Raw genomic sequence first — 21,190 nt, 5'->3', positions numbered from 1 at the left:
GGCGGAAATCGCTTTGCGGAAACGCATTAAATCCGCATTGTGGGCACACAGCCTTATTGTAGAACCGAAGAAGAAAAAAGGAATTTCCGGCACTTCCATCCATAAAATCAATAGTTTTATTAGAGATTCAGCAGGGGTATAAAGCCTTACACGTTTCTGTTGTACACTACGCTATAAGTCATGGCATGTTCAAAATGGGTGATGGTGTGTTTTTTTTTTTTTTTATTTATATTAAAAATAATCTTATTTTTTTTTTAAATTACAATGTGTGTTCATACTTGAGTGATGCCTATGTGTGTCCTTCTTCTAGATACATGTATTTTACAAACATGCAAGAAAGATCCCCAAAAATAGAGCGTGCCGCCTTAGATGGGACGGAGCGAGAGGTTCTCTTCACCACTGGGCTAATCAGACCCGTTGCGTTGGTCGTCGACAACAAATTGGGGAAACTGTTTTGGGTGGATGCAGACTTGAAACGTATAGAGAGCTCTGACTTATCCGGTAAGTGTTTGAAAAAGAAAATAAATATATTTACACTGAAAAATCATTAACGGTTAACCGCTATATGCTTCAGTTTTTCACATAATGCTATATCCTAAACTGAAAGTATTTTACTAGTGTATTATTTGGATGATATTCCTTTTCTCATTGTACAATTGGTAATTTAAGGTATTCTAACTTTCAACTTATTAATACCACTTGAATAATCATTAAGGGTTTTGTTCACATCTTCTTTTTCCGTGTGTCTGTTAAGCCAGGAGTTTCCCTTGGCATATATTATCAAACCTGTTCATATGTCCCATTGTACCCTGCATAAGCCAAAAGCATGTCTTTAGGCGTATCATTCACCTATCTTTTCTTTCACTGTATGGGAAAGTATTTTCCTATGCAGAGGCTGCTGGAAGCACAGGACCTTACTTTTTTTTTTTAAGATACATCTTAGGCTGCGTGCCCACTATGCGTTTTTGAAGCGTTTTTGCCGTAGAATTTCCGCAGTGAAAACTCTTGGTAATACGTGCCCCATGGTCCCCAATGATAATCCGTATGTGCTGTGCACATGCTGCGGAAATTTCCACTGCGGATTATCATTGCGGAAAAAAACACAGCATGTCCATTAATTTTGCGGACACACAGCGTAATTGCCGCCATTGACTTGCATTGAAACGCATAATATCCGCATGACTACATGTGCACACACAGATATGAAGCGATTCAATGTGCGGATGGTACCCGGGTCTGGAGAAGAGGAGACTCGCATCCAGACCCGGGTACCATGGTACCTGTTAAAAAAAATAAAAAAAAATATAAAAAAATAAAGATTATACTTACCTTCTGATTGCCCCCTGCCTGCTCAGCGGTGCGTCCGGTGTCTTGGGCGGTTCGCGGTGGTGTGAAAAGACCTTCCATGACTTAATTTAGTCATGTGACAGGTCACGCAACCGCTGACGTCAGTGATCGCGTGACCTGTCACATGACTAAATGACATCATGGCAGGTCCTTTCACACAACCGCGAGACACTGGGGAGACCAGACACATTGGAGAAGGAGGTAAGTATAATCTTTATTTTTTACCATTCTTTTTTTTTTTTTTTTTTATAACCATTACTTGGTCACACTATATAAATCAATCGCGGTTGCATGGATTTATATAGTGTGACCAAGTTGTCAAGCACTTTTCCAAGTGATGCTAAAATCGCTTGGAAAGCGCTTGATAACCCGCATGCAGAAATGCATGCAAAAAACGCTTGACAAACGCTTCTACCTGGCGGGAAAAACGCATGTAAAATCTGCAGCATTTCTGCATCGTGGGCTCATAGCCTCTCTTTGAATTTATACTTTTACATTGGATGTAAGCAGAGAGGAATAAAAAGCTGCAGTAATATAAATCTCATCCACCTTTGCCCTGTATTAAAAGCCAGAAGCTACCAGACAGAATTGAGTGCTCTTCACTACTTGAAGTTTTAGGCCAAGTTTACACTTTCGACATTCACAGTTTAAGTACAGATTGCGTTGTCTGGACCGGCCATGGGTCCTCTGGCCCCGTACTCAGATCATGTATGTTGGGGGTGTGAAACCGACCTTAGATGCATATAAATATTTTTTTAAGTAAATCACTAAGGTCCTTTCACTGGCAAGGATTTTAGAGTACTTGAAATGCACAAATAAGAACTTGGAGGTTGTCCACTACTTTTATATTGATGACCTATCCATAGGATAGATCACCAATGTCTGATCAGCCGGGGTCCGACACTGGGCACCCCGCCGATCAGCTGTTATCGGTGGCCAGAATTATTTACTTGCGGAGCTGGCTATCTACTTGTACTGTCTGGGGCGTGTTACTGCACACCTGCCTCCTATTCAATTCAATAGGAGGCAGATGTGCAGTAACAAGCCCCAGACAGTACAAGTAGATAGCCAGCTCCGCAAGTAAGTACTTCCGGCCACCGATAACAGCTGATTGGCGTGGTGCCGGGTGTCCGACCCCGGCTGATCAGACATTGGTGATCTATCCTATGGATAGGTCATCAATATAAAAGTAGTGGACAACCTCTTTAATGTTAAAATGGTCTACCTATATATTTTCTGAATGTAGTTCACCTGCCACAATAGAGGGGCACGGGTGGGGGTGTAATACCTTTTTGTAAAAAAATATATATATATACAGTACAGACCAAAAGTTTGGACACACCTTCTCATTTAAAGATTTTTCTGTATTTTCATGACTTTGAAAATTGTACATTCACACTGAAGGCATCAAAACTATAAATTAACACGTGGAATTATATACTTAACAAAAAAGTGTGAAACAACTGAAAATATGTCTTATATTCTAGGTTCTTCAAAGTAGCCACCTTTTGCTTTGATGACTGCTTTGCACACTCTTGGCATTCTCTTGATGAGCTTCAAGAGGTAGTCACAGGAAATGGTTTTCACTTCACAGGTGTGCCCTGTCAGGTTTAATAAGTGGCATTTCTTGCCTTATAAATGGGGTTGGGACCATCAGTTGTGTTGTGCAGAAGTCTGGTGGATACACAACTGATAGTCCTACTGAATAGACTGTTAGAATTTGTATTATGGCAAGAAAAAAGCAGCGAAGTAAAGAAAAACGAGTGGCCATCATTACTTTAAGAAATGAAGGTTAGTCAGTGCAAAAATTGGGCAAACTTTGAAAGTGTCCCCAAGTGCAGTTGCAAAAACCATCAAGTGCTACAAAGAAACTGGCTCACATGAGGACCGCCCCAGGAAAGGAAGACCAAGAGTCACCTCTGCTTCTGAGGATAAGTTTATCCGAGTCACCCGCCTCAGAAATCGCAAGTTAACAGCAGCTCAGATTAGAGACCAGGTCAATGCCACACAGTTTTCTAGCAGCAGACACATCTCTACAACAACTGTTAAGAGGAGACTTTGTGCAGCAAGCCTTCATGGTAAAATAGCTGCTAGGAAACCACTGCTAAGGACAGGCAACAAGCAGAAGATACTTGTTTGGGCTAAAGAACACAAAGAATGGACAATAGACAAGTGGAAATCTGTGCTTTGGTCTGATGAGTCCAAATTTGAGATCTTTTGTTCCAACCACTGTGTCTTTGTGCGACAAAGAAAAGGTGAACGGATGGATTCTACATGCCTGGTTCCCACCGTGAAGCATGGAGGAGGAGGTGTGATGGTGTGGGGGTGCTTTGCTGGTGACACTGTTGGGGATTTATTCAAAATTGAAGGCATACTGAACCAGCATGGCTACCACAGCATCTTGCAGCGGCATGCTATTCCATCCGGTTTGCGTTTAGTTGGACCATCATTTATTTTTCAACATGACAATGACCCCAAACACACCTCCAGGCTATGTAAGGGCTATTTGATCAATAAGGAGAGTGATGGGGTGCTACGCCAGATGACCTGGCCTCCACAGTCACCAGACCTGAACCCAATCGAGATGGTTTGGGGTGAGCTGGACCGCAGAGTGAAGGCAAAAGGACCAACAAGTGCTAAGCATCTCTGGGAACTCCTTCAAGATAGTTGGAAGACCATTTCCGGTGACTACCTCTTGAAGCTCATCAAGAGAATGCCAAGAGTGTGCAAAGCAGTCATCAAAGCAAAAGGTGGCTACTTTGAAGAACCTAGAATATAAGACATATTTTCAGTTGTTTCACACTTTTTTGTTAAGTATATAATTCCACATGTGTTAATTCATTGTTTTGATGCCTTCAGTGTGAATGTGCAATTTTCAAAGTCATGAAAATACAGAAAAATCTTTAAATGAGAAGGTGTGTCCAAACTTTTGGTCTGTACTGTGTATATATATATATATATATATATATATATATATATATATATATATATATATATATATATATATATATATATATATATATATATATATATATATATATATATATATATATATATATATATATATTATAATATAATATAATTTTGTTACTGGTAAACCTAGAAGGTTAGGGCCAGATGATGTGTGAATGCTGTTTCGGCCACAATGTCTGACCCTAAGAAATTCAAGTGGCACACAAGGAGTTTGTGCAATTTCTTACCCTTTCAGTGCAAATTTAAAATTAAAAAAAAAAAAAAATTTGGGACAATCAAAGATCATATATTTTCTTTTATTTGTAAGGGTGGGGGAAGGTGACCATATGATCATAATTTTATGTACCAACCCCCCCGGATCACCAGAAGACTTAACAGGGGGAGATATGACTGTAACAGACTGTGATCGATTTTTTTCTGCTCTCAGATGCAGCTTTCCACTCCCCTACACAGATACAGAACAAAGAAGCAAAACTTTTCATTCGGTTTCCTTTACTGCTGCTCTCTGAATAATGTACCTAAACCCTGGAATTTTAAAATATACCTTGTGACACACATCCTGGTGTTTTTTTTTTTTTTTTATGTGGAAGTCAATTTGAAAGATTGCCATTGATGTCCTAATGAATCAATGACTCCAACCACCAGTGAGACATTTCGATGATACATGTTGTAAATCTGTTTTGAGCAATTATAAGGGCTTCTAATCATACAAAGCCCTTATTACCAACTCCCCTCAGGGTCAGATGGAAGAAATTAAGTCGCCTATGCCAAAGTTAACTATCAAAATAGTTGTTGTATAAGACATTTGCTTTGCAAAATGGCTTCTTCATTCAAGTAATGGTCACTGTGTTTAACGCTTTCGTAGACTGGTGAAATGCTACATAATGAAGCCAGTTTTGATTAAAAATCTGTATGGATCTCTGCTGCTTTTGTGATGTAGCCGGTGAGATCCAAGTTTCTGATTCTGCTAGTGATGATAATTTATTTCAAGAAGATGAAAGGCGGGTAAACGGCGTGAGATGAGAGGACACGCATCATTTAATGAGACAATGATGTTTTTCTGTTTGATCCATTCACGCTTGTTTTTGTAATCCATCCTATTTAGTGAATAATGAACACAATTGGAAGAATTTAGCATCAGACTTTAGTGAATTCAACGCCAAAAAAATGAGAGCTGCACAGCTGCCGCGGGGGGAGTTTATAGCTGGAGTGGATCGCAAAGCTCAGAAACTGAAAACATACAGATACAGACCAAAGACAAACATAAGATCTTGTGCGTTTTTTATTTCTCCATGAAACCTGATAAAAAGACTCTTTCCATTTTTAGAAGATCCTTATTTAATCAATTTTATCATTGAAGATTAAATATATTCGAGGAAACTGGGACTTTGGAAACAAAACTAATGCTAAATCTTGAAGAAAGCTGTGCGACATTACTGACCTTTTCAAACATAGAAGCCATTAGAGTAAATATCTAAAATCTCAATCTAAATACAGCATTTGGGTGGCCAAAGTTTAAATTGGTGTTCCACTTTGGTGAATCTGGAGCAAAGTACACCAGCAAAAAAACGAGAAGACAAAAAAGGACTTGGGGCTCTTTCAGATGTTCGTGATCAACTGTCCGATATCTGATTGCAATGCATGGACTGGCCGTGCGTCTCCTCACCCAGAGCGTGACCTCTTCATATATTTCTATGCAGTTGTCACTCTCTGGAGTGACATGCAGACAGTCCATGCATTGCAATCTGAGGTTGGACCGATGATCGCGGACATCTGAAAGAACCCTTAGAACAAAGTGCAGTTGTTGAATTGGGGTCTGCCCTAGGCTGGAATCATGGATGGAGTTGTTGGTGCAGTTGTTTTTTCTTAATTTGGCTAAAGTCAGACGTGGCTACAAAATAAAGGGTAGATTGATACGACTACTTTTAGTCCTGAGACTGTTTGAGGGCTGTAACATAACCTTTTTAATTTCTGCATCTGAAATCTCTGGTAAAGAGCTAATATCACCACCTGAAGTTGCAGCTGAATGCTGACCATGTAAATCTCATCAATGGCGTCTATATTTTTATGGTCAAAATTGTGACTGAACCCTAAACGAATGGAGAAGGGTTTAATTAAATAAAATAAAATACACAGTTACCATCAAAATGATTGAACTCCATTGCAAATTAGATTTAATGGTAAAATTGACAAACTTTCTGCCACTTGCAATTTAAGAACATTGTAAATGGCTCATCACAACTTGAATAACTAGTGTTTTCTCAAAATTCAGCACTAAATGCAATGTTTACGGACTACTGTCTCAGAATTATTCACCCTATTCTTTAGTACTTAATAGGGCTCCTTCGGCTGTTATGACCTGCTGCAAAAGTGATGCATAACTAAACATTGCGTTCCTGAAGAATCTTAGACCACTCCTCAAGGACAATGGCCTCCAGGTCACTAATATTCTTGGGTTGTCAAGAGTTGACCAAAAACATGAAGAGATCATTTTCTTTGCATGAAGGTCTCCATGTCTGAACACCTCTATTGACCCAAAAGCGCAAGAAAAGTCCGCTCCAATATGCTCAAAACTATAAAAATAAGACAGATGAGTGTTAGTATCTTGTTCTGTGGAGTGTTTAAACAAAACTGAAACTTTTTATGACTATGGATCAGCTTTATATCTGAAGAAGAAAAAATGAAGGATACGCTAGGGAGGGGAAGCACCCTGCTCACAGTGAAGCATGATGGTGGCTCAGTGATGTCTATATCTACACTTGAGTAGTGGTAGCTCGGTGATGCCTACAGTGAAGCATGGGGAGGGCTCTGTGATGTCTACAGTACAGCACGACGTGGGGCTCTGTGATGCTCTAGGCCTGCTTTGATTCTTCTCTTGCTGGAAATCTGAAGCATGTGAATAAAAATATGGATTCAGTTAACTATCAAAAAATCCTAGGCGAAAACATCATGCCTTCCTTGAGGAAGCAAAAGCTTGAGCTTTCATTGGACCCTGCACCACCAGGACAGTGATCCCAAAGAGACCTCAGTCTACCTACCAACCAAGGTTTGGTTTTAGAAGAAGTCTATATAACATACAGTTGCAATCAAAATTATTCAGAGGCATAATGAAAGGCAAATAAATGAGAAGAATTTTGCATGTAAGCTGTTCACGACCTGACAAACTCAATCAAGACTGCGACTGAAAAATACAACGTGCTCACTGCGGTGGAACTTCTATGCTTGAGTTCCTTGAATAGCTTGAGGATGAAAATTGAAGGATTTATTCCTCCCCTCCTCTTTTCCTTTGTGCTTCATGTCGCTGAAGTATATATTTGTCAGTTTGCAAATCAAACCAGCGCTTTTATGGAAAGGTTTTTATTAATCACCAATATGTGATGACAGCCCCACAGGCTACAGTAATTAAGCAGTCTTCATTAAGACCCCTTGCGGCAGTGGAAAACATCTTGACATGTAGGAAACGGCTTTGTGAATATGACCTAGTATTCCTGGTATGCACATGTGTTAACTGAAAAGTTGACTGGTATCCCGAAATCTCCTGGTCTCGTATTTTTCTCCATTTTCTATTAGACAATACCTGCAGTATCTAAGACATATTATCTTATTTGCTGAAGTTCAGTTTTATTTTTACCCCATAATGTCTCAATCTTTGCACTTTGACTACTCAAGTTACCAATGCATTTCTACAGACAAAAGTATAAGAAGCTGTAGGCAGAGGACAATGAGGAACAATCTGTGTCCGGACAGCCATATTGGTGTTACTTATTTTTAATCCGTTTTGGCTTTCTCCAGAATTTCTATGTTATTCTTGGACATAAATCTTTCTAAGCCTAGGGAGAGTTCAAGCATTCTACTTGCTTCTTGATGAGAATGTAATTTGATCAGGGTTGGACTGGCCCACCAGAGAACCGGAGAATCATCCGGTGGGCCCTGGCTTCTCCTTCAGGGGAGTTCATAGTGCAAACCTTGCAGCTGCTATGGGGCTCTTGAGTGGTGGAGATAGGTGGACCCTCAGAATCAAATCCTCTGGTGGGCCCAATATTCTTCAGTCTGACACTGAATTTGATGATAATGGAGCCACCAGTTGCCGATAACGTGAAAGTCCTTGTGTAAAGAAGTGTCTATAAGAGGCGTAAAATAATCGTTTAACTAGAGCTTTTTTTGAAAACTGTAGACACTAGCACTAAACACGGTCATTGACTCTTGGTAGAAGCACATTGTGGACTTCATCACTAGCCTAGCTTGGAAATGTCATGGAATCCACAAGACAATTCAGACAAAAACGGAATGTGTTGCCAGAAATAGATCTACTGTTTAAAGGGCATGTGTCAGTAGGCTCAACCCTACTTTGCCGTCTCTATGGGTATACAGGTCAAAGAAAATTGAATCAAATGATACCTTGATATCTGCGATCCGATGAACAGTTCCTGAGAAATCCATGTTTTGTACTCGCATGCAAATGACTGAAAATATCTGTGCCAGATCTTTGCAGCTCATTTCCATATAAGGAAAAATGTGGCTTTCTAATGCAGGAAGAGGAGGAGGTGAGCTGCGAAATCACCTATTGTGAATGGTTGATCCTGTATAGAGAGGTGTTGACTGTCATTGTAATCCTGTCTGTGATGATAATGAGACTTCTGAAAAGTCTTGTGTAAAGAACTAGTAAGCAGGTGTCTAAAATTGCCCCAATGGCCAATGTGAAATCGCAAAATTTGTACATTTTTTTTTTTTTTGTGTTTTTTTTTTTTTTTTTGTGTCATATCACATATTTAACACACAAACCGGATTTAAACAATTAGGTTATTTTCTGATGACACATTGCCTGTAATGTTCCTTATCCGCATCAGTCAATGCCCAGCAATATGGTAATTGGGTCGGTCTGAAGACACCATTTAACCATTCTTAATGTTGCTTTTCGTGATGAAGTCTGTTTTAAGTGCTACCAATTCTTGAAGACCACTGAATGCGCTGCTCAAGAATTAAGAGCAGTGTTTTTGTGTTTGATAGAGGGTCTTGTTTAACTAGTAGGTATTATTTTTTATATCATTATAATAGGAGCTAATAGAATTACTTTGGAAGATTCAAATATCCTTCAACCCATGGGACTGTCCGTCTTGGGCGATCATCTGTACTGGATTGACCGTCAACAACAGATGATTGAAAGAGTAGATAAGACAAACGGGCTGCAAAGGACAAGGATTCAAGGCCGCATCGCCCACCTTACCGGAATTCATGCTGTGGAGACCCTTGATACGAAGGAGTTCTGTAAGTTCCTTTCATACTCCTTTTCACATCATTGAGGTTTTCTAAGGAGGGTCCAGAAATAATGATCATGACAACGACCAACATAAGTTAAAAGCTCAGTTTGAGAGTTACGTCTGTCCTGTTTTGTACAAAACTTGTAGTCAAGTGTTGGATACAGTTCAATTAGTTGGACTTTTACTGATATTGAAGTTCCTTAATTCAGATTTTAATAAAAGTGCACTTATACCAGAGCCTGTGGCTCAATATCTTAAGCTCCTGCCTGTAATGTTGAAGGTTGTGGGTTCGATTACTGGGGAGACATTCCTCAGTACACATAACTTTTTTCGTTATAGATAAATTTTTGTCACTAAATTATAATTAGTGGAGAAAGGTTGAATTTGTTAGACCTAGGTCTTTTTTTTTCAACTTATGCAACTATGTATATATTAGAACAGAATCAGGTTTTGTTTGTGTTTTTAGAATTAAAGTTTTTTTTCCCTTTTAAATAATAATTAGTTAGAAGATGGAAATGCAAACTCATTTTGTTTCCAAGTAGTTGAATGGTTTAAATCTCAGTGCAGTCTGCTTCCATGTTCAGCTGTAAGCAGAGCGCCCTTCCCTACCCCCATAAACTTTTTTGTTTATGGGGGTATAAATTTCAAGGACCATAGTAAATTTTGTGAGTCCGTCTAATTGATTACATTTTGGGAATGCTTGGATTTTATGTATTGCTGCATAAATTGAATGTTGGGTGTAGATTTAAGACCCTCGCTGCCATGTATACCCGTGATTGTTATTTAACATTGTATTGATTTGAAAAATTTAACGTTTTAGCTGCGCACCCGTGTTCAAGAGATAATGGAGGATGTTCTCATATCTGCATTGCTAAAGGAGATGGCACCCCTCGATGCTCCTGTCCTGTGCACCTTGTCCTCTTGCAAAACCTATTGACATGTGGAGGTACTTATTTATTTGCTCCTACTGCTCTTCGTTTATAATGTGAATAAATATTTTCCTAAAACTTTTGTGCTTGCCTGGTCCATTACTTGGTCCAATCCGCCATGACGGCACAAATCTTTAATTATCCATCCGATGATAAATCTTAAAGTTTAGCAAAAAGATTTGCTCTTCCATGGGCCGTCGTCCAGTTGGATAAGGGTGGTCTTCACTTCTGCATCTGGCATCTTGGGTTCCTCTACCATTGTCTTGACGTCACATATGGCTTAATAACAGCTCATGTCATGATGTTATGGGGCTGAGTGAAGCCTGAGGAGCCCAGGTTGCTTGTCCCAAAACCGATGACTGCCCTTCCCATGGAGCATCCAACTGGACACCAGACTAGGGCAGTTTGAATCTTCTCACTAAACTCTAGTCTATCTATCCCTCCTATTCTTATTTTCGCACAGAGCCCCCGACTTGCTCTCCTGAACAGTTTACATGTGCCACCGGCGAAATCGACTGCATTCCCCTTTCCTGGCGTTGCGATGGCTTCTCGGAGTGCGAGGACAAGAGTGACGAGGAGAACTGCCCGCTGTGCTCAGACAATCAATTCCAGTGCGAGAAAGGACAATGTATCGAAGCCCGTAAGAAGTGTAATGGAGAATACGATTGTCAGGACAAGTCTGACGAGCTGGACTGTGAAGGTATGAATATAGGTTTTCCTAAAATTGATATCCCTTATACTATTTTATCCCTGTTTCTCATCTCGCGTAAACAAGGAAAGCTACTAAAAATGAACAAACGGTCTGCGTTTCTGATATGCCCCTTAGTGAGACTCTATATCCAACTACAATGACTTAACTATTACAAAGATTTTCTAGCTTCGTTCCCCTTTGTCTCGGGAGAGGAGGATGGGGTTGCGTGCACAGTCGGTGGGTTTCATGCCAATGTCCTAATGGCATTGTTACTGCTCTCCTCCCTATATAGAACTTCACAACACCCCAGAACTTATTTATTGTGAACTACTAGTCACAAGTCTGCAGGTCAAAAAAAAAAAAAAACTTCTATACTCATGAAGAAGTTTTATAAATTTCCAAGCAGTGTTTAAATAATTTCTGTGCATGGACATCTTCACCCTAATGCTAGTCTAAGCCGTCTGACTTATCCATCAAGGAGACAGCTTGTCTGATCTTCCCTTAATAAACAAGGGTTTGGTGAAGAACAAGACTTTCCAGTCCAGCATTTAGAAGTTGACATTAAAATTCTTTAATCCCTCTCTCGTAATGAATGGATTTCTTCTCTTCGTACATTGCAGTGATCTGTACGTCTAATCAGTTCCGCTGTGACAATGGCCAATGCGTCGCTACAAAGCAGCAGTGCGACTCCTTCCTGGACTGCGGGGACAACACGGATGATATCATGTGTGGTGAGCACATAGCAGATTTCCTCTTCTATATGGGGTACTGTGACTGACCTTATATCTTGATACATTCCCAAAGTTTGATTTGCTTCGAACAATAAACTATTTCCACATTTTCACCAACTTCTTGTTTGAATTTTAGAACTGAATAGGTCCTCCTCCGAGGAGACTCCTTCACACAGCAGTGCCATTTTACCAGTGATTGGCATTATTCTGTCCGTCTTCATCTTTGGCGGGGTATATTTTGTGTGCCAGAGGGTTGTGTGCCAAAGATACACGGGGCCTAATGGCCCTTTCCCGCATGAATACATCAGTGGAACGCCTCACGTTCCTCTCAACTTCATAACCACTCGAAGTTCTCAGCCGGGCAACTACACAGGTAAGTCTGGATCTTTCAAATCTGCATGAAACGCCTTGATCCAGTTTTCCTTCAAAATTGGAAAAACATTTCTCTAAATATTCACTCCATATAGATACTGATTTATTCTAGCCTAAGAAATTTCCACCATTTTTTGAGTCAACCTTTCTTGCCACTTTCCACTGGAAGCGCCCAACATGAGGGCTCCGTTAATAAGCTCTTGCTCGGTAAACTGACCGTGATAAGGGGCTCCTCTAATGAAGGGTTTCTGCTTGTGTATTTCTTGAAGAATCTGCCATGACAGCTGGAAAGCAGAACTATAGGATCAGCTGAAATTCGATCCGATAACATTTAAAGCACTGAGTCTTATGGATTATGCTAAGCTTTAAGCGTTCCCCGGGCCTTGGTTTCAAGTGATCTGTCTGAGTGAAAATTTCATATTAGTTTTCCACTCTTTTTGCTTCAAATTTCACCTTTTTGTTTCATTCTAAAAAAAAATGAAAATGTTTTAATTTGTGTTTAAATTAATATTTTTAATGTCTGTTTTCAGAAGCTAAAGTATTAAGTTCATTATTAAAGGGAAGCTGTCATAAAAAATTATATTGATTAAATCCCTTTTTTTGCGTTAAATTTATTTTTTAAATACTACATTTTTTTTTTAATATAGATATATAAAAATAAATTGCAATTCTCACACCGGCCATCGGGGCTTTTTTTTTAGACTCTTAACTTCCCGTTTCAGGTAACAATACATGTATATTAGACACAATGATCAGAATCTAACCTTCTCTTTTTTGTATTGAAGTATTTAATGAGCATGTGCAAAGGTCAGTGTGAAGAGTGGGAGTAGGGTCAGCTGTGACCTCTCCTATTGTGATTGATGGATCCAATCAGCTGTGCAGAGGTGTTAACTGTCATTGTAGTCCTGCCTCTGACGATAAGGAGTCTCCTGAAAATTGTTTCTGAAAGGAAGTAAGAGTCTGAAGACCCCCAGTGGTCAGTGTGAAAACTGCAAGATTTATTTTCGATTTAAAAAAAATAAAATAAATAAATTACAAAAAATATTTTAAAAATACATTACACAAAAACCTCAACATTTTTTTGATGACAGGTTCCCATTTAAATGGTGGTTTCTCCCTTTTCCTGAAGCTAAAATATCTTTTTATGGCTAATAACTTTTTTTTTTTTTTCTGTCAGGCCTGTTTTCATCAATAAAGCCTTATAATCCTTACAGGGAATCTGTCCGCTGCTTTTTGCCACCCAATCTGAAAGAAGTAGAATGAGAGACCTTGATTCCATTGATGTGCCACTCACTATTTAATCAGCAGGAGACGAGTAAACCTGCCATGTAGCCCTCGATAATCATGAGCTCTGTATAACCCCGCCCCCAACACTGATTGGCAGCTTTCTGCTTATGCACAGTGTAAACAAAGCTGCCAATCAGTGGTGTGGGCGGGGTTATACAGAGCTCAGCATTCAGAGAACTGGAGGATCTGCAGCAGAGAAAACAGGGATTTTATCAAACTACAGCAAGCTGATCAGCAAGTGATTTATCGCTAGTATCTGGGTTTCTGCTCAACATTTTGCTGCTCTTGAATGGAGTAGCAAAGACTTAGTGACAGAATCCCTTTAAGATTTTCTATTGTGGTACACAGCCTCAATATCTAAATTATTTAAAGGGTTATTTGTCTCATCCTAGAAGATGAATAGAGTTGTAAACTGCCTGTAAAAACCAAGCAACTTGCTAACTTATTTTTTTTTCTATTACTTACTGCTTGTTGCCTAGCCTTCCGACCACCTCTGCGGTTCATCTGTTTGGCCAAGCATGCGCAGTGCTTACAAGAACTTGTAAAAGCCCTTTAATGATTTAAAACCTTTTTTCTCTCTCTTATAAGACCAGTGGGTTGCCCAATTCGTTGTTGACAACTCTCTGCATAGGCTTATATATGAGGAAGACTGTTATTCATAAAGTTGAAACGCCCACTGGACTCCTAAGCCCAGGGCTGGAAATGCGTAGAAATGTTGTCCTAGATGAGATGCTACCAGGGTGCATGCAGATTGATGAGGCTCGATGTAAACCCACACCAGTAACATCAATGCATCTCCATGTTGCCTAAATGTGCATGTGCCGAATATTGCAAAATGTGGTCTTTTTTAATGTACATGTAACAGTCCAAATGATAGCCGGCGCTCACATCTTCTTTAAAGAATTGCTTTGCTGATCCAGTAGTATAAAAAACACATTTAAAAAGGCAGAAAATAAATATCTGCTGCGCTCCCAGGCAACATGTTTCAGACCTGCATGGTCCTTTGTCTTGACAAAGGACCATGTAGGTATGAAACATGTTGCCTGGGAGCGCAGGCAGCATTTTTATGCTGTTGTGTTCACCCATTTTTTATGCCTTTTATACTACTAGATTAATAAAGCAATTCTTTTAAGAAGATGTGAGTTCTGGCTATAGTTTGGACTGTTACTATTACTGGAGTATTTTGCCGTGCACCCGGACAGGTGAGCTGATTGAACCTCTCACTTTTTTAATGTTTTTGTTTCTGCTCAGGTATACCTTGTGGGAAGCAAATGATCAGCTCCATGAGTATAATAGGGGGCGGCAGTAGTGGAGCCCCCCTTTATGACCGGAATCACGTGACTGGTGCTTCTTCCAGTAGCTCTTCGAGTACCAAGGCCACTCTCTACCCGCAGGTGAGCAGGCTCAAAAACCAGAAAGCACAATAATCACTGACTTCTGAAAGCCAATAGTTTGAAATTACCAGTTATTGATAATTTGTGGTGTCCCCTGTTGTTTTATACTCGTGCATCTCTAATGCGCCACATGATGAAAATGAAGGCAGACCTGATGATTGAGCTTGTCCAGGGAGGTTATTCATGCTTTACTAATATACAGATGGACAACACCCTCATATGTTAAAAACCTCACCTAGGCATAGGCCCTTGCTCGAATTTGGCCGGCATTCGCGGAAAATCGAATGTTCCTTATTCATCGTTGTTTTTATGGATACCAATTTGGGGTGCATACAGTCATTTTTTATTGTATTTTTTTTTTAGGGAGGCGCGGTGACTTTATATTTTGTTAGATGGGAGCTGCTGTGCATGTGAGTTGGTGATTGCTCAATTTAAGTGCCATTGTCAGAAATTGACTGCAGCATCTAAGTAGTTGACAGCAGGGATCAGTGCTTAGTTCTAGACACTGTGGTTCGGCCCCACACACGTGAACTCCAGTTTGTCCTTTTGCGCTATGGGGGTTAAACAAATATAACTTTCTTTAACATACAGCTGTATATCCATTATGGACTACTGCACTTGTGACTTGTTTCAAGATGGTAAGCCTCCTTGTTTTGGCTTGTTGTACTCTGCATTTAGCACTCATACATCCATTACCACCTGAAGAAGCAGCACCTGCTGGCGAAACGCGTGAGAACCAATCCCATCTGCATTTGTGCTATGTAGCTGCTCTATTGGGGGAAATTGTTCCTTACTGACTTGGATTTTATACTGGCTACGTCAGAGTAAACTTTGTCTGTGTAAACGGTTTGGGTACAGTATATGTACGTGTGAAGGAGCTTTATATTGTCACTGATTTATACATTCTCTACACACTTTATATGTTTGATTATTAAAACTGATTTTTTTTTAAATTCAGTACACCTTATTTCAGGGCATGCTTAATTTGAGTAGTAGTGTTGGATGGGCAACCACAGGGAATATTCCTGCGACCCATGGTTCGTTGGTGAGGTTTTTAACATGTGTTCTATACGTTGTTGCCTAATTGTGTATATTAATAAAGGTTGAATTATTTTAGTATTTTGTCAGTGTCTTTACACGTATACGACCGGTCACTGAGCAGTATTTCTATGTCAGCTGCTTGAGTGATATAACACTAGGTGGTCTTTATGATATTGGCTAAAGAAACCGTTCTGCTGCCCGGCGATGATATCAACATCATCTAAACACAGGAGCAGCCGATGGGACAGCTGGAGAATTCCAAGACTGTGTGATGGCTACCACAAATACTGTGGTGTATCTAGTTCATTGCACAAGGAGCTCGATAAAAGGACATCTCAAATCTTTACCTGGAAACGTTCCTTCACTTGTTGTAGGAGAAATTCAAAATTTTAGTGATCGAGCGAAATGCTCATACATTTATAATATAGTAGGGCGAGAAATCTGTGCCTAAAAAGGTTCACCTATGAGGATCGGAGACCAATGCAAGGTCATTTCTTATATCAAGATGGACAGGCAAATGAACGGAATTGGATTAGTTTTGGCCAATATTCTCATTTAACTATTGACTACTTGCTTTTTATTGCAGATTTTAAACCCGCCACCATCACCAGCTACAGATCGCTCCTTATACAATACTGAAGTGTTCTACTCTTCTAATAGTCCATCCACTACCAGATCTTACAGGTAACCCACAGTTTATTTTAGATAAAAGCTAGCTACGCTAGTGTTAATGAGCGAAGCGGCATGATTGACCGAGCTAGACGAGGAACGGTCCCCTTGACAGAGTGGGCCGAGCTAGACGAGGAACGGTCCCCTTGACAGAGTGGGCCGAGCTAGACGAGGAACGGTCCCCTTGACAGAGTGGGCCGAGCTAGACGAGGAACGGTCCCCTTGACAGAGTGGGCCGAGCTAGACTAGGAACGGTCCCCTTGACAGAGTGGGCCGAGCTAGACGAGGAACGGTCCCCTTGACAGAGTGGGCCGAGCTAGACGAGGAACGGTCCCCTTGACATAGTGGGCCGAGCTAGACGAGGAACGGTCCCATTTGTTACATTTTTCTGGCATTAAAATATATATTACTACTTGATCAAACCTGCACAGGTTGTCCTACTTCTGCACCGGTCATCTAGTCTCACTTCTTCCAATTCCACGTTCATTGTGAAAAAGCCTGTGTCGTTGAAGTGATGAGGGAGGTTGGCCAACACACATTAGAGAAGGCAGCCCCCTTTCCTATAATGGGTGTTTCAGAGACCGAGAAGGGGACTGGCTTATCTAACTCGGAATTTGAGGAAGGTAACCTGGAGTGAGGTGCGAAAAATTGGAGAGAACGGTGTCAATTTGAACAATAAAAGTACATTATTAGGTTTGCTTATTTAATAGTTCCTCGACCAGAAGACATTTTTCTTCTATTAGACAGCCCTTTAAAACAACTGCAGATATCACACCCTAGGGGCACTTTCCTATCCCTTCAGAATAATAACGCTATTTCATCACTGATCAGTAATATTAAACAGTTTGTGGATGCAGCTCACCCCATCAAAATATGTATATTATTCAATCTGCTTTCTTGGTAATCCATTCCACTGTGCACGGATAAAGCCGCTGTGATGAAGTGATGAAAAAAGGTTTTTCAGTCCAACAAAGTAAATTAAAAGCAAAAATTCTTTTACTTCATTAAAATAGTAGCACGGGCATAGAAAAATGTGACTCGAGCGATAATTTGATTATAATTTGAATTAGCTTTGCAGGATTGAAGAACTTTTTTCATGACTGAGTTCTAGAAAAGCAGAGCCTAAAAGTCCCCCATACACATTAGCAAACTTTTATCTATCTTGCCTATTTCTACAGGAGTGACTAATCTGTTTTGGGGGCCTCTCAAATCTCCCGACGGATGATGTTTGGGAAGAGAAGGATCGGGCATTGTTGGAATTTCAATGCCTGGTCCTTTTGTTTTCAGGGGGAAAAAGCCGATGCCAGTGGAGCCTGACCGCGGCTTTCTCCTCCCTGCGGTAGGCCGTGCACTTGTGTATGGGGAAGTCGGGAGAGGAAGTTGTTGGCTGAGCAGCTAACTATTCTGTCCAGCCTTTTCCCTCCAACTTTGTTTTTTCTACTATTGCCAAAAAAACAAACAAAGTTACCTACTTTAACGAAATATATATATTTTTTTTGCAGACCTTATCTCATCCGAGGAATAGCTCCTCCGACAACACCGTGCAGCACTGATGTTTGCGACAGCGACTACACCACAAGCCGATGGAAAGCCAACAAATATTACATAGATTTAAATTCCGATTCCGACCCGTACCCTCCTCCGCCAACTCCGAGGAGTCAGTACATGTCCGCCGAAGAGAGCTGCCCCCCGTCCCCCACAACAGAAAGAAGCTACTTCCACCTCTACCCACCTCCTCCCTCACCGTGCACAGACTCTTCATGACCCAAACTGAAGGATCCCGCCCCTCCAATATTGTAAATAATTTAAATATGAACGAAAAGAACAAATATATAAATATATATATTTTATGATTTTAAAAGATAATTTGGATTGATGTTTTTCTAAGAAAAAAAAAAGGAAAAAATATAAAAAAAAAAATTATCAAATGTGAATATAAATGGGGAGGGGAGGGACTGTGAAAAATGTACAGCGGATAAATATTTATATATATATATATTTTTTTTTCTATTTAACTGCCATGTGCCATGTTTCTTATACGATCTACAAAGTAATTTGTAGAAGACATGCCTTTTCCGAACTGGTGCTAAAACGGGGTAAAACTTTAGATATTACCACCTTATTATTAGTATCAGTAGCTGCATTGTGCATGAAAGGTAGTCTGCAGGCTGCTCTCTTATGTTCATCCTCTGTGCCTGTGGTGTGATTCATGGGTCTAACCGCCTAGCCTTGACTGATCCTTTCTTTTCGCCTATTGGGGGTATGGATTAAAAAAAACAAAAACTATTGGACTCTAAGATACAATCGTCAGCATACTGACCGTAAAAGGGAATCTGTCAGTGGGTTTTTGCTATTTAATTTGAGAGCAGCGAAATATAGTGGCAGAGACTCTGATTCCAGGGATGTGCCACTTATTAGGCTGTGTGCTGTAGTTGTAATACGGTCAGTGTTTTATCAGCAGGAGATTATCACTGCAGGACTAGGTGTCACATGCAGACCAGTCAGGCTAATCTGTGTAACTCCACCCCCCCATCTCTAATTGGCTGCTTGCTGACAATGTATAGTGTATACAGAAAAGCACCAATCAGTGGTATGGGCGGGGTTATACACAGGTCTGCAGCAGATAAGAGGGTTTCTATGAAAATTGCACCAAGCGGCCCAGTAAGTGATATGTCACTGGAATCAGGCTCTCTGTCTCTTCATCATGCTGCTCTATGATTACATAGAAAAAAAACTGATGACAGATTTAAAGGGATTGTCCACCTCTGCAGACTTATTTTTTTTACCTAAATGCATGTATTTGTGGCTTAAAATCATTTTTGAAAATTGCAAAAATTTTGCACCCTTTGTCTTTTACAGACTGTTTCCTGGCACATTTACTTTTGGTGTGTTCACAAATCAGCTGAGGAGCTGCGAAAAAGACAGTTCAATACGAGAGATTATAACTGTCAGAATGAGCTCACTGACTGATTCTCAGTTAACTCATTTAGCAGCCAGCAATTGACAGTGCATCACAGAAGCAATAAAAGGCAAACTGAGCAACATTTTTAATGAAACCCGATTGTAAAAATGACTTTTTCAACAAACCAATTTCCTACCACATCCGTTGGGGATCTGGCCAGGAGTGCTTGGTCCCTGGAAATACTTTTCGTTAAAATCTTTTGGAGGGATAAAAATATGCTTCGCAACCAAGTTATCCAACCATCACCAGTCAGAATTTATTCCCATGAAAGTAATTAGTGCATTTACGTCAAATAATCAGTGAAGGAGCATATTTGGGAAAACTCGTCCCGATTAACCTCGGCCAGCGATCACTTGACAAAAGTGAAAGGTATACAAAGTATCATGTTTTTGGCTAAAGGTCTGACCCAAGCGGAACCTTAAATACATAACTGAAGATTTAAGTATAGACCTTAATCTAGATTAACCTGTATGAAAGTAGAAAACTGAAACCTCAAACCTATTCTGCTTGAAGCGACTTTTAGGATTCTCAAAGGCATAACTATTTTAATAAGTAATGTTTCCGGACCCTATATCAGACCTGTGTGTTGAGAGATGACCCTAATGGACGAGCTTTCTGCTGCCATTTCTCGCATTCAGCATGATGAGCAGTTACCTTCCGTTTCATGTTAAAGGGGTATTCCCATCTTCAAGATCCTATCCCCATATATAGTTGATGTTAGCAAATACCTCCAATTACAAATGTATAGTTCTTCTGATTAGCTATGGTGCTTACCCCCATGTGCAGAGCATTGCAGTAGCTTGGGTATCCATGGTTACGGCCACTAACAAACTTTCACTATATGAATGGTTGTAACTATTGATACTTAAGCTACTGCACATAGGGTAAGCAACATAGCTAATCAGAAGAACTATACTACATATTTAATTGGAGGTATTTGCTGTTATTATTATTACACCTACTACATATTGAAATAGGATCTTCGAGATGGGAACACCCCTTTAAACTGTATGAAGATGCCAATCTTGGTAATTAAAAGTCAATTATAAGCTTTGTAACTTTATTCCTATAGCCCCAAACTGTAAGGGTTTATTTCTTTTGGTGCTTTTAAAAAATAAAAAAAAGGAATACACAATTGCGTTTATTTTTATATAAAGATGAGTAAAAAGAATAAAATAAAGCCAGCCCCCTAGCGCATGTTTCAGTTTTTAAAAACCGCACAACATCCTGCAAATTTACATCAAATTCCACAAACCAATGCATTATGTCAAGAGGAATCCATGTTTTTTTTTGTAGTTTACTCACCGCCTACCAACTGTGGACTAGAGAAAAGCAAAAAAAAAAAGATTCACACGGCCGTGGTCCAGGTGCCACGTTGATGGTTCGAACCATCTACTTCTTCCTCTGTCCCTCTTCGGGATAGTAGACCTTAGTGATATCATACATGCGTTGTGACACAATGATGTCACACCGGGACTACTAACTTCGCAAGGCTCAAGTCCGATGGATTAGGGTCCTGCAAGTCTTTTTGCGCTC

General features: G+C 40.0%; 1 protein-coding gene across 1 annotated transcript in view; it reads left to right on the top strand.

Moving 5' to 3' along the window:
* Positions 1–18,558, top strand: part of LOC141215222 (low-density lipoprotein receptor-related protein 5-like) — a 122,632-nt gene extending 104,074 nt beyond the window's left edge. Inside the window, exons 15-23 of the mRNA XM_073665545.1 lie at positions 311–501; positions 9,376–9,585; positions 10,399–10,524; positions 10,971–11,207; positions 11,819–11,929; positions 12,066–12,302; positions 14,840–14,982; positions 16,610–16,707; positions 18,195–18,558. Coding sequence (XP_073521646.1) covers positions 311–501; positions 9,376–9,585; positions 10,399–10,524; positions 10,971–11,207; positions 11,819–11,929; positions 12,066–12,302; positions 14,840–14,982; positions 16,610–16,707; positions 18,195–18,456 — 1,615 coding nt within the window. The 3' untranslated portion in view covers positions 18,457–18,558. The remainder of the gene's footprint in view (positions 1–310; positions 502–9,375; positions 9,586–10,398; positions 10,525–10,970; positions 11,208–11,818; positions 11,930–12,065; positions 12,303–14,839; positions 14,983–16,609; positions 16,708–18,194) is intronic.
* The last annotated feature ends 2,632 nt before the right edge of the window (positions 18,559–21,190 follow it).

This window comes from Phyllobates terribilis, unplaced genomic scaffold (assembly GCF_046119375.1).
Source record: "Phyllobates terribilis strain yellow unplaced genomic scaffold, ASM4611937v1 Scaffold_231__1_contigs__length_3143052, whole genome shotgun sequence".
Taxonomy (NCBI): Eukaryota; Metazoa; Chordata; class Amphibia; order Anura; family Dendrobatidae; genus Phyllobates; species Phyllobates terribilis.
Note: the sequence above shows the minus strand (reverse complement) of the source record. Positions and strands in the feature narration are given on the sequence as shown.